General features: G+C 34.9%; 1 protein-coding gene across 1 annotated transcript in view; it reads right to left on the bottom strand.

The window, feature by feature from the left end:
- Positions 1-20,313, bottom strand: part of CAMSAP2 (calmodulin regulated spectrin associated protein family member 2) — a 94,636-nt gene that overhangs the window by 23,042 nt on the left and 51,281 nt on the right. Inside the window, exons 5-7 of the mRNA XM_082484042.1 lie at positions 15,094-15,126; positions 10,933-11,074; positions 7,650-7,789 (exon numbers count right to left, since the gene is read on the bottom strand). Coding sequence (XP_082340168.1) covers positions 7,650-7,789; positions 10,933-11,074; positions 15,094-15,126 — 315 coding nt within the window. The remainder of the gene's footprint in view (positions 1-7,649; positions 7,790-10,932; positions 11,075-15,093; positions 15,127-20,313) is intronic.

Genomic DNA, 20,313 nt, shown 5'->3' with positions numbered 1-20,313 from the left:
TCCAAGAAAACCTTGCTGCAGATTAAGAATTGCATTTGGGCACCTTAAATAAGCGCACATAGTCTTTAAGAATGAGTTTAAACTTAAAAATAGTTTTCTCATTCAATTTCACCCAACTCTGTAGGCAAGAGACCTACATATTCAACATATATGTTATTTCTTCTCTGAAGGATTTTAGAGGAATCAGGGATATTAAATATCAGCTAACAAATTGCAGTTACAAGAGTACAGCAAATGATTTACCTGTCAGTTCTTTAACAAAAAAATCAGACAAATTCTGAGAAAGTAAAACCAGTGGTACATGGCCTCTATTTTAACTTTTTATTTGTCCCATTAAAAAATTTTCTGGTTGATTCAGGCATATATGGCTGCAAAGTCTGTAAGCCTTCTGTTGCCAATCCACCAGCTACAGCAGGAAAATCTAAGCAGAAAGATGAAGCTTTCTGTGATCCAGTAGCAAAGAGAAGAAAACTGCTTTGTATTCAATTCTGTATTAGTAAATTTGAAAATATAGTTTTAAATATCTATTTGACACTTTTGATTCAGATTTATTTATCCTGAATATTTCTAATGTAGATAAGCCTTTATTCCAGCAAAGGGATACTCTTAGACTGAAAGATGCCCATACGCTTTAGTATACGGTGAAGGGATCGGCCAGATGTTGCCGTAGTTATTACATACAAGCTATAAATAGACTAGGAAAAACCCCATCTCTGCTTATTCAGCACAACAGAACTGAATGAGGAAAAGTTCATAGCAAAATCTTTTCCATTCAAAGAAAATGCTAAGCATAGACTTTTGGTATCACACACTGATTTCATTAAGAAGCAATATGCACCAATAAAAAAAAAAATCAGATGTATTTCTCAGAAAAAACATGATTTTTTAATACTACAATTTCTAAATATTACAATTTCTACAATTTTTCTCTTAATATTCCCCTTCCCCTTACTTCCCCTCAAATTTTCCATTAACTTGTTTTTTTATTACAAATTATAAAATGTTCTAATCATAACTTTGTCTTGTATATGAAATAATGAAATAATATTGTATTTAAATACTCCAATTTCTTATGTTTATGTTAAAATGTTACATTTAATAGTGTGTATATTTTATGAAGGACTCCGATATTGCTCTTGAGAGTATCTCCTACACAGTCCTGAGCTACTGCAAGACAGCTTGTTTTTCCAAAGCAGTATTTACTGAAGTAAAACCAAAACTGTTGGCTGCACAGCCTGCTTAGAACTGAGGCTACTTTAGATGTTTGATGGTGAAACATCATGATGGAAAGCACATTTTCTCACAGGTTATTTTTAGTCAGAAAAGGATGTTAATAATAATGATCAAAGAGGAAGACTGATGATAAGTAACTTAATTTTTTGGAAAAACTAACTTTGGGTCTGTAGTAATCCTGCTACCCAGGGCTAGAAAGAATGTAGATATTATTTCCACAGATTTTGCTTTGATTATGCTGACAAAAGTTCTAATAGCTCATCACATGATTATCACATGCACTTATACACAAAAATATTCAGAAGCATTTCAAAATATTCAGCAGTATTTTAATAGTACTAAAATATAACTAAGCTCTGAGCAGTTCAGACTGGCTCAAAACCACTGAACAGCAGATGGCGGACTTGCAGCTTCATAGATGCTTTTATTTGCTAAACATTCTGATTTCCTTTTTTCCATTTGATATTTGCAGATTGTTCATTAGTTGTATGTAGTCAGCTGTACTACTGGTTACATTTTATCTATTGCATCTTCTGGCACTGTACAGTAAAAATCCTTCTGTTTTAACAGATTTTGGAGGATTGTCTTTTGAAAAAAAAAATCCAGTATTCTGAGTATGAAATCTAAAGACATTACTTGCTTCTGTATCAAAGGGAGACAAGATAGCTTGTTTTATAAAATTTTATACAAAAAAAGATGTTATTTTCTTTAATATCTCTATTCCTCCTCCACAATTTTAAAACCATGATTAATTTTTAAATCAAATTAGCTAACAGAAATAGCATGTCCAACCTTGCCACTTAAAATAAATTATATCCTTCTAATATTTATGGTTTAGATTTGCATATTTATAGAATAATAACTACAAGGTCATATACACAAATAATTTGTAATCAGGCTTGTATCCACTAAAATGGAATGCAAAAGCTGCCATAGATGCTTTTAGCAATTTTCTCAAAATGAGCATAAAAATACACTGTAAAATTTATATCATGATGCACATTAAAACCTCTGTTCAGTAGGCCAGGAAAGTAGGTTACTTCAAATGCAAATCCATAGTTTATATGTTATAAAAGTGCCAACATAAATGCGTCAAGACTGAAGAAAATTGGCGTGTTTCAAACTCTCGGGAGAAGGCCAAATTACAGTTCTGTGCATGATCCATGCAATACCAGTTTGTCCTATCTCCTGCCACAAGTTAATAAATGCCACAACAACTCAGGTTGAAAACTGCAGCATGCCTTGTTTCAGACCAGAACAAAGAAGTGGGAAAACTGGCTGATTAACATCAGTGAAAGCAGACGACACTGCTTCCCTTTAAATAATGTCAGGAACATTTGGTCCCTTCTCAGGAGAGAAATCTTCTTTTAAAGAACTGTTCCCTGGTTGAAGCTTCCTTTTCACTTCTGATCCCGAATCCTTTTAAACTAGCCAGATGGGAATCAAACCCCTGGACCGACTCCCACCATACGTACCTAACTGCCTCACCAAGCACAGCCAGCTGCTCTCCCAGGTCCCTCAGGAGTCCATATGCGTGCTTCTACTGCAAATTCAGGCTCAGGTTAGCAGCCTGACTGGCAGTGACTTTTTTCATTGAGATTGGAGGGAAAGCTGGACAACACTTGTGGACATCGTATTAGCCCCTAATTTCTAGGATTTATCTATGTGATGTATTTGAACGCTATTTTTCACATCTCGGAGGATGTGGTGCTGATTATAGCTTCTGCTGACGTTGTCTGCAAGGTCACCATCAACATTACGTAAGAAAGTGCAAGCCTTCAAAACTTCAAGAGCAATAAATATTTTTAGTATAAAACAAACTACAGTAATCCTTTAGATATTATATTCTCCTGTTCAATTTAGCAATAGAACAAAAAAGAAAAAAGGAAGTTCTGGAACCAGCCTCTTCATCTGGCTTACTGGGTGCTTCACAGTGGCAATGTTTGTTCTGTCTGCCCTGGTTAGTAACTAAGCGCAAAAATAAGGTACCTATTCCATGTGCTTGGTTGTGATTCTGCACAGTTTAGAGTCCGGCCCACATTTAAGTCAGAGGAACACCCTCCACAGACAAGAGACAGCAATCCTCTCTCAGATTTGCTTCAATTCACATTCAGAAAGCTCTCATTCTGAAAAAAAATGTGCCTTCTGCATGAGTTTGGGTGATCAGATTCTACAGTTATCAGAAAACAGCAGCCAAAGGGAGGAAGCATCTGTGCTGATGGGCAGCACGCGAAAGACTCCCAAGAACCGAGAGGCTGCAGAGACTTGTGGCCCTGTTGAATACCCAAGAACCCACACACTCGGAACAGCAGGACTCAGCTAGATTTGTACAAGGCCATCAGCACATGCTGATGTCAACAACTAGTTGTATAACCCTAACCACACCCACGAGGACAGTAGCTGTTACACCCAGACAAAAAGTACGCGTTTATATGTATATACACACTTAAAGAGACAAATGACCCCTTGAGAGACTTTCTGGACACCTTCCCACAAGCCAGTTGTGGGCCAGTATGACCCCCCACTTCTATTCTGTTAATAGAAGCATTCTATTCTATTAATGAGCAGGTCATCCTATTCTATTCATTCTATTAATAATAGCAGTTGAATCAATAAAAAGGGTTCTAATATTGGTTGCGATCTGTGTCCTGCCCTGAGTCAATCCTTTATCAATGAAAAGGGAATGTACAGCCGTACATGCAGATTAAATCAGTAGCACAAGTTTAGGATCACTATTTAAAAAAAAAACAACAAAACCCTACACATTTTTGAAGGCTCAGATAAAAGAGCACTTACAAAAGACAATAATTAACTGTGTATCAAGTGATTCAATGCCAAGTTCCTACATGAGCTCTCAAATCATGGTAAACATCAAATGATTCAAGCTGTCTGTCAGTACCCTCTGCCAGTTAACCTCATAAATGACTTGTTCTTAGGTCTGAATCCTATGGTCCTGTTAGAATAAACTGGCAGTGAATGATCTAAAAATATCAAGAATATAACCAAATATGACCAAAGATCTCTTTTAGAAATACTTTCAAAACATATCTCACATGACAAATGGAACATGTAAGACATTTTTTTTCTTTCTATTCAGGGACCATATATGTCCCACAGAACATCCTTTCAGGAATTATACATTCCATAAGACCTTTATTCAAGCCACAAATGCTACATACTGACTATCACACTGCAGTGCTAACCAACTGTTTGGCCAAAGCAATATAGAAGTCTTTACTGTTCTGCAGGGTGGTTCGCGCTTCCTGTGATGGCACTTCATGCAAGTTCTTCCATTTCTACAAACTTGCTCTTTGTATAGGGAGAACATGTGTGTGTCAAGAAACAATAAAACAGACCTTTCAGTTCTGTGTATTTTCTCAAATACAAGTGAAGAACAAGATATTTAAAAAAAAAAAAAAATTAATCCTGTCTCAGGATAAAACTACTTACAGGAGAAGGGAAGAGGGAGGATCAGGACAAAAAAGCAATTTGCACAACTGAAGAGAGATCCAAGGTTTTCTATTCTTTCCTCTTGTTAAACATGCAGGGAGGATTCAGAAAATACTGTCATTATTTTTATGTAATCTCTCTCTACTTGTGTTTGCCTGTCTCAAAGGAAAACCACCAGGAACCAGTATGGTCCCTTGGTAGCGCCTCAAGCATCCATGGAATGTATTCAAATATTTTTTTCTTTAATATCAATAGCCCTGCCTTAGTAAACATCTCATGAAGAACTTCACAAACATATTTTTCTTAGAGGAGGAGAAATGGGCAAGTGAGGAGCAATGAAACTTACTTTCTGCTTCATTTGATTATGACACATTAAAGCTGTCTAGAAAGCCAGACAAAGCCTATTTCCCCTCTGTGCTAAACCAGAACTAAGCAAATGGTTTCATCTGCTGCAAAATCTGAGGGCCTATATCAAATACTCTGGATAGTTAAGTGAAGTTTTAAATGAATCTTTGTTTCTGCGGATTTTGATGGGAAAGCAAAAAGAGGGCACAATCACCTTGGTCAAGTCCTGTACTAAATTTCTGTATCATATACTGTCTACAACCTACCTTGATTTAACATAACAGGACAGCGCAGTGCGTCCAGTAAAGAATGTAAGGTATGCACTTTGTACTTGATCACTTAAAAGAAAGAGATTTTGCTCTCTTCTTTCTCAAGGACTAGCATGAAGTCAGGATACCTAGTGTAATTTCTAGGACCACACAATGCACAGCATTGTCATTCCAAAAACTCGGCTGTAATTTTTTTCTTGAGGCTTTTTCCAGTAACATATCAGCAGTTTGGTTCTTTTTATTTCTTCTGTCATCACTATGCATATAACAGACTTGTAATCAAAAGCATAGTGCCACCTACTGTACAGTATGAGTCACCCTGAAAACAAATAGAAGGTTTTGCTGATTAACAAAGACACCTGAAACAAAGGCACATGCTTCTATAAATCCTAAAACTTGGTACTATATAAATTTTGTAAACTGAGATAAAGGTGACTTCTACTAACTAGTTTAATTCAATATGCAATATTTAAAATAGCTGTTTACAATACAAGTTTTTTCAAAGTGACAATAAAATTCTTTGGAGAATATGTACATTCATTAAAACTTATTCTAATCAGATGCACTGGAAAACTAAGAAAGAGCTCCTTTAACTATGAATTTATTTTGAAAGCAAATTACTTCTTAACACTGGAAAAACAGAGTTTATAGCACTAGCCAAAGTTTCCGTGCCAAGTTTTAGAAGAAAAACTTGGCAGCCTTTCTTTGTAGCATTTACATCTAAATAAGTATCCACACCACAGCAACTTGTAAAAACATGATCACAGAAGGGCCTTCTCGGTTCTAGAAATACACTAAATCTTTGAAAGAAATCTAAATCCCCTCTAAAAACAGTGTTCAGAAACAGCAAAATTACCGAGTCTGTAGCATTTTAGAAGTGTAAAGTCTGATGCATTGGGATATTGACAAAATATTTAATATAGTTACTTTTTTTTTTTTTTAAATTGAAGCTTCATAGTGCATACTGCCTTGAGAAAGAATTCAAACCAGTACTATAAAAAATGGTATTATTGTCACAAATTAAACTGAAGAATAATGCATTCCATTTATTCCACGTATCTGTAAGCAGAGAGAAACAATCAAAATGCAGTGAAGGAGTCCTACTCAAGATGATTGAATATGGTTGTAGGACCATATGTTGGGAAACTACAGGCAAGAGGGACTGCAATGCAGCAGGCTTTTTACAAGTAGGTAGACAGATCACTGTACCTGAAATTTAAAAACACCAAAAGCTGATTGAAAGCAGTCACTGTGCAACTTTGCATACACAAAATAAAACAGCAACAGCTAAGCAGTCTAGACTTATGGGACCTGGTCCTACTGCCCTTACTCACCCTGGCAGCTCATTATTTATTTGAAAAGGATTGGGTTCAACCCTACCGGAGACAACAAAGCTGTATTCAGGCTCTGGCCTCTGTGACTCAGCTTGTGAGACTGCTGTAAAGATCATAAAAGCAGTGAAATGACCCAGATATTTAGAAACCAATTACATCCCATCTGCAATGGATATGCTGACTCCATAAAAATAATATTTCATTCCCTAAAGGCAGGCCAACAAGAATCTTAACCAAAGAAGTTTTAAATGGAAGAAAGTAAAAGAGAAACACAAGAATGAAAAATTAAAGCTACAATTAGGCAAGAAATAGTTTGATTACTCCTTGTCTTTCCACACAGGCTTAAGAAATGATAGAATAAGCAAAACTTTTTTTCTTTTCTTCTTTTAGAAAGAGCAGAATCTTAGAATGACTGAAAACACTTAATTGCATTTGTTGAAATTTTGTTCCTGCTTTTGTTCTGGGCATAAACACGTTACATGTTTCAATGAAATTAACTCAGAAGTTCATACTTTCACAAAAGTGAAAAAGCTTTAAGGTTAACCCCCCAAAAATTATTGTGTACACAGAATAGTGAGTAATAATTCCATAAACAACTCTTCAATATTTTTTCCTTTTGCAAAAGTCTTAATAAAAACTAACGCAGATCACTAGTACTTTTTAACAGAAATATCACAGATAACATACTTTAATTAATGATTAATAAGAAAGAAGGTGAAGTGTGAAATAGTTTCACATAAAATCAATGTTTTTATAGATACTTTCACAAGTGCTTTCTTAAAAAACTTTGAAGTTACTAGAACAACATACCTGCCAGAAGAAGGTGGTTTTACATGCTGCTGAAATTTGTGTGTTGCATGCTATACCACAAGAGATGTGACATGCTTTTTCATACAGCCGTATAGCAGCAGACCAAAAAATACTAAATATATCATTATCAAAACAGTCCTGTGGATGCTGCTTGCATTTTTATGGTTTCGGGGTTTTTTTTGTTTGTTTTTTGTTTTTTTTTTTTTACCTTTATTGAAGAAGCTGCATAGAGCATATCCTCAAGACTGAAATGGCAACACTGGTTAAGGTATTCCTGACAAAATTCTTGAATCAATTGCAGATTATACAGGCTGTCAGCCAGAGACATTGTCTCTTTCAAACAAATATCTAAAAAGGAAGAATAGAAGCAAATATTAGATATAGTTACAGATTTGCCAAAAAGTGCTTTTTGCTTTGCTGGATTCTGGAGCATTTTCTGGATAAATTCAGACTTGATTTTTTTTTCCCCAGAAGGCTTTTATTTTTCTATTTCAGAAACTTAAGAAATGACAACTCTACATTTTATCTTTGCAGTTTTATATCTTCAGACATTTTTCTAAACCCGAATTGTGTTTTTTCACTTTTGACAGGTATATCTTTTTTCTGCTTTGCCTTTTTAATCACTTGCCATATTGAATCACTAATATACATTTTTTCAATTAGATTTTCTCTACAGCAATGGCAGTAGGAAATGTATACTTTTTCACAAAGTTCTCCATTTCTCCATACATACTAGTTCATTTTCCTTGCATAGGGACCCGAAAGTACATTTTAATACCATTAACCCTGAATCTTCCCCCAAGAACAGTACCAGTTTAGTCTTATGTATTTGTTTTTGTGGATTTAGATGCTTGTTATGAGATTTTACAAGGATATGAAGTCTTTGATATATGAATTATCACTCTCTGTTTGAAAGTGCTATTTAATGACAAAGAAGTGGTAGCAGGGAACAACAGTCTAGTGTGTAGTTATACAGTATTCTCTGAACACTATTCATGCTCAGCTAACCTCCCATTCTCTTTTTATGACTACTTCTTGGAAAATTAAGTAGCAATAATAACTTCCTAAAAAAAACACCAGTCCTTGTAAAAAGGAGGACTGAATAAAAGAAAATTAAATATACTTCCAGAGCATGCACCAGATTTTATTCCTAAAGCAACAATGTATGACAGAGCTCCACATAACAGTTTTAAATTCTTTAGGATAAAAGGTTTCTTCAGACAATGAATCTACTTTGATGCTTGCAGGACAAGGATTCCCATCCTGATGGAATCAGACATATTCCATGATCCCAACACCATAGATTATGATCAATGGAAAAAAATATTTAACTAAACTGCCTGAAATGGGGTTAAATTTAGTAATGCAAAACATGAAGTCATGCATTTGTATCTAATAAAATTCTATTGTGATTCACTGCTTGAAAGTGATACAGTGTAGGAAGGTATCATTTATTAGCCAATGTAAAGGGCTTTCAGCATCATGCAGCTATGAAAAAAAGCAAACATAATGCTAAAATGTATTGGAAAATTTATTTCCAGCAGTAACAGAGAAGCAGAAACAAGATGCCAGTCTGGATTTCTGTGTACAATTACAACCATCCATATTCAAAAAAGATGAACCAAAACTGGACTAGTTGCAGAGGAAGACTATTGAGGATAAGAATGAGAATGGAATTCCACTTCAGAAGGGAAGACTGAAAAGGCTTAGTTCAGTAGTCCGGCAAAACAAGAAAAAGAAAATATTTCAAAAAGGTAGACACCAGATTAGGAGAAGCTATTCAAGCCAAAGGGCACTGATGGAAAAACAGCAAAGGCACGTAGACAGGCTACAAGCACATTTAGGTAGAAAACAAGAATAAGATTTAAAACCATGCAAAAAAATGGAGCACTGCAACAGTGGGTAAGAAGAGTATAGATTTCAAAGTGCTAGACAGTTTTAAAATAGAATATGGTAAGTTCATGAAAGGGATTATATAATTTCATACAGTAGCCAATTTCTTGACTTACTGACATAGGGAGCCCTTTCTAGTCCTGTATTCCTTGAAGGAAACCTAGATTTGAAAGTTAAATAAAGTCTTAATGAGAAGAAACAATTATTTCAGACTACAGAGAACTCCAGGTGAATATTTTTTCTTTTTTGTTAATGCATTTTTAAGCATGTTTCCATGTGCATTTTTGTTACCTGCCTTCCTCAGTTCCAATACAGAACCAAATCGTAGTGAACTTAACATGCATCAAAAATGATATTTAAATACAGAGCAGATGGGCAAAGTCTTTTAAAGTGCTTCTAGTCGCTTCAGAGTACTTTTGAATTTACTTCTGAGACAACGACACATACATTCATATATCTTTAGGGAAGATGATGTCAGGACACCTAACAAGAACATTAAAACTAAAGTTCCAAAGATGACATGTGCCTTGTCTTATTTAAAGTCAGATGCTGGAGGAATCTGGTGGTATATATATATATGTGGTCCAGCAAGGTATACAAGATCTTGCAGACTGTCCGTATTTTCAGCCATGCTAAAACAGTAAGAAGGAACCAGGTGTTACCCCCATTCAACACTACTCAAGTTTTCGCTCTTCCCTAATTGCATACAATAGTATGTATTTGGCTGCAAAATTTATGTAAATTGAAAATTGTCTTTTTTGAAATTCACAAGCTGAAGAAGAATGGTGAATGCATGCATCTTAGTCTTTCATCTTCGGCACCTACTGTGCTGGAAGCTTTCTATAAAGTGATTGTGCAGATGAATTCCAAATTTCAGTCCTTAGCAGTCTTTATACCCTTGTTCGTATTCCTGGATTTCTCAGGATGCTTCTGTGTAAGTGTTCCCACGACATCAAAGGTATTGTGGACAGAACACAGGCAGCGAATGATGGGTGTTAGCTGCCAAGACATTTTACAACTACATGAGCCTCTTTGTTGCCAAGAGGAAGATATGACTTTACCAGGCCACTGAGCAAAAGAACAAGATGAAGCTGCTCATCATCACAGACAATTGCTATTACAGAACACATTCTACGCTATATATTTTTGTTTAGTCTATAAATGATACAGCTAACTATCAGGTGAACTAAAAGCCCACAACACAGAGCAGCTACTTGCCATGCAGTGCAGGTATGCAGAGCTTGACTAACTCTAACCTCTTCCACGTTTTATATCTATAACTGCTCAGACTCACAAGAAAGCATTTATGCAGCTTCAAGAATAAGACTTTTCCAGGTGGTTTCAAGTTTCATAACACAAAGGCAAATGTGTTGCCACAGTCAGATCTGTAATAATATATCTTTGTATGTTTATATTAGTGTGATATGTTCTTATTTAAATGTAAAAATAAATAGGCACAAGGTTAGTATTAAACTCACCACACAAATGATGCCTCTTGTATATCGTATTTAAGCACCTTCCTTCACATAGTTATCAAACACAGACATTTCAACTTTTATGGACGTATGTTTACAAGCTGAGAGACACATTAGACATACCCTCCAGTTTAACGATATCCGGACAGTAGAAGTGGATCAGGGCTGCTAAAGCACAACCATCTGTACCATCTTTCAGCAGATTCTCCACCAATGGAATGCAGGGCAACTGCTTAAGCAATGTCTGCTCCTTCCTGTAACGAGCCTACAATATAGAATGAAGAAATTTAGAAAGACAAAGACTCTGAAACATTTGAAGAAACAGATTCATACTGTATGTTTTACACTCTGATAGTGGAAAAGCAGTATTCAATAAATAGCTGAATATTCTCAGTATTAAATTTCTTAAAAGTATTCATGTTATGCCCCATTTTGAATGGCATAAATAATATCTAAGAGAAAAGGAATCTACAATGCTAATACTGACCCTTTCCTTCAAAACTACCATATTTTTATTATCTGTCTAGCACACTGAATTAAATAACATCATATACCTTAATTAACATTCAACACTCATTGTTATACAATCAGAAATGGTCTGCGTGTAAACACAATGAGACAAATCCTTAACTGATACAACTTCAGGTTACTGGCAAGTCAAATGACTCTGTGAAGTTAACACATGTAAGAATCTTGCCCAAAATCTCATTCATATAACTGACTTAATGACAAATTCAGAAACAAGGGATTATGCATTTGATCAACTCCCTTTTAAATACTAGCATGTTGTAAACACAGAGAAGCATTAATGGTCAAGTGTTATGACCTTGCAGTGGCCCACGGTCATATATAGCCCACGGTCCCTTTATAAAAAGGAAACATTTTAAAAAACAACTCTATGTATAAAGAGATCATTAGTTCAGAATACCAAGATAGCATTTATCTGCAGAGAATATATTGTTCATGGGCTTCTTTTTTGGTGGAAGGAAAGGGGGGGGGTACTTAAAAAAATGGTATTCATCATTCTTAGTTTCTTTTCACTTCTTCCTGGGAAAACAAATGGAGGTGGAAGAAAGCGATACAGATTGTAATTTGTTAATATTATTTACTAAGACTTATTTGTAAAACAGTATTGAAGGATTACGTTTCTATTCATACTATGGAACTACTTATGATGCCAAGAGTGTTTCCGAGTTAATTTTACGCTATCTTCATTCATCTATACACACTCAACTGGAAGTCTCCCTGTAGGGACTCCGAAGCCTTTGTGGATGTTCCTCTTCCCAGCAAAACTGAAGCTGACAGTTCCTGCCTCCTACTCTCCACCTTTTGGCTGTGCTGGAGCAATTAATTGCTGATGGGGCTGCGTGGTAAGACCATTCATCCAGCTATATCATCTCTCTTCTCCCTTGTTCCTGCAGTGAATGAGTGGGCAGGGCTGGAGGTTTTATGGGTGGGGTGGGAATTGTTTAAGCTAGCTTTGCTGGCAAAAAGAGTCTGTGGAACCACAGACTAACCCTGAAGGCTATACTTACTGTCACTGGATTTCTGTCAAGGATCACATGGGATTATCTTTAGTGAATGTCAGTGTCTTCTAGCTGGTCCAGAAGTACATGTCTAATCAGACATCTTTAACCAATTGATATTTAGAAACCCACTGAGAGTTAGTCTTTATTTCATACTTGAAATGTACTGGTATTTATGTGTCAAATGCGCTGTATAAAAATGAAAATGCCATTTTTGCATGCTATGGGAAATATTCACTAACACCAAACAAAATCATGTTAGTGTTTCATGCATTATTAATATTCTTTCCCCATTTTAGTGATACTTCCTACTATTTCTAATGAAATAAGCCAATTATGCTTGCAGTGAAAGTTCGTTCTTTTCTGCTCTATGGCAATCCAATGACCCACTCTGATGAAAATCTCTAAGTTTCAAATGCCATGTTAATATGTCCATGTACTTCCCCCTCAAAATGACTGAAATTAAGTCTACAAAATATTACAATTTAATTATGAAATAATGATAAAAGATACAGGATACAGACGGACTCTAACATCACAGTCCAACAAGCCCTGTGTAACATATACTCTTTTAAATACCATCTTTTTAATGAAGTGTTCAAAAATGTTTGAAATTGATAATACAGTGGTCTTGCACAGTAAATCCTGTGAAAAAGTCTACTGCCACTTTAATGATGCCTTCACTGGCTTTATGAACAGTGCCTGCAGATGCTGGAAACTGTGTCATATCATTAAAGTGGACCTAGAAAGAAGACTTAATTCATTGTAGGGAGCACACCAGGCACGTTACTTCAGGAAAAATAAACTTATATAACCTGATATGCTAGGTCCATTAGGGTATAACAAGCATCGTGTTTCAATTTTGTTGAAAAGATAAAAGAAATGATACTGAAAAATAAGAGACACTGGTAATTGCACTGCATTTTTAATAAAGTTCCATTTGAAGAAACTCTTCTCATCAGTTGCAATGTTTGCTAATAAATATGGATGCAATAATGCAAAATATCATCTTCTACATTTTTTACAAAGCTCTCATGCTAATTTAAACATAAATGCTAATACAGGCACCTTGTTTCTGAGATCCTAAACCAGCCTGATTTAGCATCTTTGAGCTTATTCCACTTAAACAAGCCTCGGGATAGTCGAGACATTTGCATATCAACATGGTCAGCTAAAGATGAACCAACAGCACACCAGCTACTCTGTCATAAGTGCTCATCTGTATTCTGAGTTAATTGTAAATAATGAACGCTCTTATGCATTAACCATATAGTAGATAACACCTTAACAATTTACTTCTCAGAGTAAGTTTTCAGTTTCCTGTATTCTCAGGAATATCCATCTCACTATGAAACACTTGCTCCGTGTAAGGAAAGAGGTCAGAAGTCTAGTTGAACCGTTAGAGCAGCTTAAGCCACTGCCTTTCTTCTATACTATCGGTAGCACTTGGGTTTCAACTGTATGTCTGCTAAACCAACAAGGTGGGATAACAGCAATATCACTAGTTCAAGTTGGACAGCTGGTAGACAAATCAGAGTTAGCCTTTCAACAGACTATTTTATATTTTAATATCATTTTTATGCAATGGAAGAGAATCATTAGTAAACTAACACCTTAGGCAAAAATAGAACAAAACCATATTCTGAATCTGCTTTGAAGTAGCCACCTTATTTTGTAGAAATGAGACAAAAAACATATAATGTGCTTAAATTTCTGAACAGACAGCCTTTTTTTTTTTTTTATTATCCTCTCCATTTAATGATGCTATCTTAATTCCAAAACAAAATTAAAGGACTATACTGTGAAGAGCAGTGTATTTGTGCGTGTCCCAACTGTAACAGCATTATAGAAAAATTGCCCATCTACCTACATGCAACTGCCTTGTTATTTTTAATTCTCTTTGCAATGTCTGAACAATCTTTTACTAGTTACAGCAACAAATATCTGAGGGACTGCTAGATCAGTTATTTGGTAATCCTTAGATCAAAGATAGATGAGAACTATTTCTTTGGAATTCAGACCAGAAACATGCAATGCTGCATATACCTAAGCAGCTGACCATTTTGTTCTCAGCCAAACCTGTGGTAGAATAAACAATCTGAATGCATGTCATGGGTGAATTACTATATGACAGAGGAAAGTAATGACACAGCAGAGAGAAAACAAACTTTATTATTATTGCAGACCTGAACAGTTACTTTTTATTGCTTTTAGTGAAATTATAGTCTCACTTAAAGTAGACTGCTTTGGGTTACTTTGTGTGGGGAGAGATTAACAGCAGCCTTAAATCAACTGAAAAATTAGGGAATTCTAGACAAATGGTGTAAAGATTGGATATTGTTAAATCAGCGAATTTCATATTCCATGTAGCATCAACAATCAAACTATTTCTGCAAGTCTCTTTTTAAAAGAGAGTCAATATCAAATAGCATATGTTTACTGAAAGCTTATCAAAAGTAGTTTGCAAAAAAACTGATCATTTGACATTAGTTAATAACAGGTAGCACTGCCTTATTCAAACCCACAGAGAACTTGACTGCTTGAAAAGTAATTCCTTTTCCAGCATTATATCTTGCACTTATGCTGCACAATTACACTGCAAAACAAGGTTCTGTATTATGCACACCTTTGCAGAGCAATCTCTTATCAAATTATCTTGTAGAGATAAATGAAATGAATGATTAGACCAGCATGACATGGACAAAGCCATTCCCAAAATAAGCTAGTTGATCAAAGTGAAGCAGTTGGGCAAACTTACAGGAACCAGTTTCCAAAACCATTTGGTAGGAGACTTCAGAGGAAGCAGTAGGAAAAAAGAATAAAAGCAAAAAGCAAAGAAAAAAAGGATCAATTTATCAGATTTCATAAATTACTTTAACATTCTCATTTTTATATAACAGTGAATTGTAAATTAATAGTAAGCATCAGTGCACTGTAACCTCTGCGTATTGAGCTAATTAGCAGAAATAACACTGGAGAAATACATCTACAGTCTTTGTAGATCAACATTATAATTTTCCCACATGAACAGGTAAGATTGTCAGATCAATGCAGTTTTATTTAATGCTTTCACACATCTAATTGTACCCTACATATGCAATCTGACTGAAGAATTCATTTGAGACTTGAAGTCATGATATTGCAAGTATCAAAATGAACTCCAGCAGCACATATGGAAAAGCAGGGAAGCTAAAGCAATGAAAAAAAAAGGTATAAACACACTGTAATACAGTACAACCAGTTGCAGTGAAATTTGCATTAGTAACTTCAAGTCAAACAGTTATGTTTATAACATTTAACAAAATTTTTAAACAGTCATATGACAGTTTTCAGAACCACAAGAGGTGCAGGCAGTTATATTTTTGCAATGACAAATCACATTAACATCAGCTGCATGATGTGCAATGACCTGAAATGTAGATGGATTTTTGGCTACTGGCAGAGAAATGATCAGAGCTGATACATACAATTCTAAACTCATACGTGATAAAAAAATACAACACCAAATTATAAAGAAAAAGTTTTTCAAATATCAAATTTGTCTTAAAAGCTTAATCTTAAGCATACTGAAGTCAGTGAATTTTTCTGTAACTCTGTACACTATTCTGGCATAGTACTTATACTATTAAGAAAAAAAATAATCATGTAGCCTTATAAATACACCCAGAAAACTTCACCATTACTGATTTCATTGTAGAATTATTTTTTTTTAATTGAAACCAATTACCGAAGTGCAGGAAAGAATTTTATTTTTCTTTTAATGAAGAGAAATACTTTATGGAAATGGTGAAGAAATAGTTTTAAAACTACCATGGAAAAAACTGCTATGGAAGCTTACTATTTTATGTAGTTATTAAAATACTGCACTTCTATAAAACCCTTAAAATAACTGCAGTAATGAAACAAAGCTTTTATGAAAAAAGCTATTGTACACAAAAGGGTGTGCATTAGTAACATGTCTATTCTCAACACTGTTCTCCTCCATTTAACTGGACTGTTAAGAAAGAAGAATCCCAAAGCCACTTATAAGAAGTGAACTATGAGATGCATGTGCATGTGCAGCTCTAGACATTTTAGTCACACCCAACTACAGCACTTCCCATAGGGTTCAGTTTCTCTTCACCTCCCTGAAACACAGTCAAGGTATGGAAAAGTACATGAATTTGAAAACAAATTATCTTAATTTTCAACTGCTCTCAGGAATTCTAAGCCACATTACAGACCAAGGTTTTAAGTAAATGGATAGAGACCAGACCTGGGCTGCCTATCATTCTACTTAACACCGATAGGAACATTCTTTGATTTATCAAGGGAAAGCGTATTTGAGACTTGGACTCGAAAGGTTCATCAGTATCTATTTAATGATAGGCTGAAGAACTACTCTTTGGAAAAAAGCATACATCTGTTTCAATTCCAAAGACTAGCTCTCTGTTACAGTACAAACTGAACCCAAAACTAGCAAGCCAATATATATTTTTATTTGTGCACTTGGCTGAAACTGCGGTTGAGATGACTCTCAATATGCTTCAAGAGGCTGAAAGACTGAAGATAATCAAGTTTAAATTCAAACAGACTATAAGATTTATAAATATACACTTTGTAAAGGCACTTAAAGAAAAAGAGAGAAAGAAAAGCTGAAATGTCTTGGATAACATAATGGGAATTCAGCATCTGTTGAATTGGGACTTTATATCAACAGGAATAAACTTTTTTCCCCTGGAACTTATTAAAAAATCAGTCACTATAAAAGAAAATGAGCAGAGAATCTTAAGTGACTTCTCCCAGTGTTAAAAAAAAAAACAACAAACCCCCAAACCAACAAAACCACAGAACAAAACAAACAAACAAAAAAAAAGAACAAAACAGTCCCTCAAGTTGAGGCCTTAAAGTTTTACAAGAGAATTTTTTAATCCCCCCTAACAAAAGGTTTTAAACATGACTATGATAAATTTAACTCAGTATAAATTTCTCCTATGATGCCAAAAAATGGTAGTCATGCCATTCATTACATACTTGTATCTGCCATCTTCCTTGCACCATCATTTGTGTTCATGCAGCTGTGAATTAATTGCATTAATTCCATCAAGAAGCTGATCCTGCTGCAAACTTTTCTTCTTGACAGGTTAGCTTTTGCTAGCAGTGTGGATTTATGACACATTAAATTGAAAGTGGAACTATGGCGTTAGTGTTTTACCTTCACACAAAAAGTCACACTGTTTAAACTAATTTTAAAAAACATTTAAAGAATTCAGGTCTTTGGATGACTACTCTTTACATTTGTTTCTCTCATGGGATTTGCATTGATTTGGCTTAAATCTGTTAAGACTGATTCAGTCTAAATCACAAAAGCAGATGAAAAAATAGCAGGTTTTTGAGAAAGTTTCAACTACATTGAAAATCAGTAGTTTAACCAGTGCAACCATACATTCACTACATATTATTCAATGAAAGCCTGAAAACCAAAGCTATTCACTACAAAACTTGAAATCCTAATTTTGAAAGAAGATGCAGAGACTCTACCAGAAAAAGACGAGGTTACCACAAATCACCAGCTGATCAAGATCCACAGAGGACTACCTGGAACTAAAAATCAAACAAACTCCTTCCTCTCTTATCTTCTACAGGAAGCTAGCAGCAGAAGAAAGTGAAGGAAAACAAAAGCAATCTCATAATCTGTTAATACTGGTTTTACCCAGAAATAGAAAATAGGCATATTTTACCAGTTGTATCATTTATTAATCTGTGTAGATGATGCTTACAATTTTTAGAAATGTAGAGATTTACTATTTATTGCAAAAAGGTTCACCACAGATTTGTAACAAGACAGTAAGGCACTGATTTGGCTGGCTTAAGGATTATGCTGAGATTATTTTTTGCAATTGATAAATTTATGAATTAAACACAGTAGGAAATGATAACGTAACTAAAGAGTCTGTTCATTAACTTTGTTTCACCTTTTAAGTACATAAATTCACTGCTTCTTGGTGAGAAATTAAAACTAAAGGAAAGCTTTAACTAATGACTAGAATGATCTATTCTTCCCATGTTTGCTTGGCCATCTCTTTAAATCAGCAGAAGAGGCATTCTTAATTTAAATTTAGTTCCATTTCAAAACCTGACCATACCTCAGGAACTCTGAAACTTAAATATCTGAAGGTGCTAAAGCATGAGGAAGATTGCAAAGTTTCTTCAATTTTAGAATGGAATCATCACCTTTTGAATGGCTAACTGTGGTGGTAACATGGAGAACCTAAATTACAAAGCAGAGCCCCAACCTGAAAAGGACAGTGGAAGACAGAAAAGAGGCACAATGATATGTTCAAGTTCCCCTGCGTGCTAAGTTTTAAAATACAAATAGAAGCAGCAGTTAGGAGTTTAAAAAAAATCAAAGAAAGAAAATAAAACAATTTAATTCAGATACCAAGAATTAAGCTACAGCTGTAATATGAGCATACAAAATGCTATACTTAATAAATATATAGAAGTATAGTTTAATTTTTCCATAAAAATGAAAAACTGTATAATATTGCTTTAGCTAAGACAAAGGCAAAATTCAATTCCCCTCACCCACCTTTTTTTAATTTAAGAAAATCTACTGATACTAATAACTAAACCCAGGCATAGCATGAAATGACAACACGTCCCCTCCCCCCCAAACACAAACAAAAAAAATAAAATCACACTAATTAGTATTCAGATAAAAAATTATCTACATATTTCAGCAATACTCAAACCTGGTAAAGGAATTTAGCTACAGTTACTTCACAGCTTTGCTGAGATATACAAGGTAGGGTCAATGCCATAAAGTAACAGGACATGTCACTGATTCTGTGCTATAAAAAGAGAAATGCATGGATTGATGCAATATGGAGACGGATAATCAGGGTAAAACACCCGGGTATTTGGGAATAAATACTAGGAGATGCTTGACAGGAGCCACATCATAATTTAACTGAAACTCCTGTTAGAAACTTTGACCAACTTGATTTGATTCAATTGATCTATCCAATGCATCTGCCTTACAGTTTTCTTTGGAAAGATAGCATTCAATATGAGCCACAGTTAAGAAATGCAGGTTTTAGTTACGGCATTTAATGTGTTTCTAAATCTCAGGTGCTTGCATGTGTGCAATCACCATTAGCTTTAGCAAAAGGCAGTAGAAATTTGGGAAATACTGTGAGGGATACGACAAAAAGAACGGCTGAAATTTCATAGTAAATCAGCAATCACTTGAATTAGACTTTTTTCTCAAAGAAAACCTGGAGTTAAATAATCTGAACGAGTTGAAAATACATTGCTGTCTTCCTGCACGCAAAACAAAAATTTCAGTAATTCAGATTCCTTAAATACTTCAAAAGAGACTTGACTGAATATTTCATATTCTAGACTTATTTTCTAGATGCAGATTCCATATTATCATTATATTCACTGAAATTTTAATGTAAAAATATTTTGCCTCATTAGCCAAGTAACTTTATCCTCATTTTTCTCATGTACTTAAATGTGAAGATTGGCTACTTCCTAATTTTCTTTTCTTTTTCTTTTTTAACCATGATCTGCAATAAATTTACTGTCAGAAGAGACATCTAGGGGTCAAATGGAGCCCGAGGTTTTGCCCATGCTGAGATTTTAGCTAATAAAGCTATGCTAATACAAGCCCCTAGCATGGCGGGTTGTACTTGACAATGTAATTTATGCAGCTGAATCCCACACTGAGGCAAATAACATAACCTCTACCTAGGACAACAGTATGTGAAACTCAGTGTAGAGAAGGCCTTAATTACAATTTTTTTCCATGGTATGGCAACCATAGCATGATTTTGCTATTTTGCAAATGAATTTGTACATTGACCAATAGAACAGGGCTCTGATTGTGTTATAGCTTCACAATTCATATGAAAAACACCACGAATGCATATACCATTTTTACGTAAAAGTTTTATTCCACTGGCTCCATTTATGAAATCAGAGTTACAGA

The sequence above is a fragment of the Vanellus vanellus genome, assembly GCF_965231255.1.
Source record: "Vanellus vanellus genome assembly, chromosome: 5".
NCBI classification, from domain to species: domain Eukaryota; kingdom Metazoa; phylum Chordata; class Aves; order Charadriiformes; family Charadriidae; genus Vanellus; species Vanellus vanellus.
Note: the sequence above shows the minus strand (reverse complement) of the source record. Positions and strands in the feature narration are given on the sequence as shown.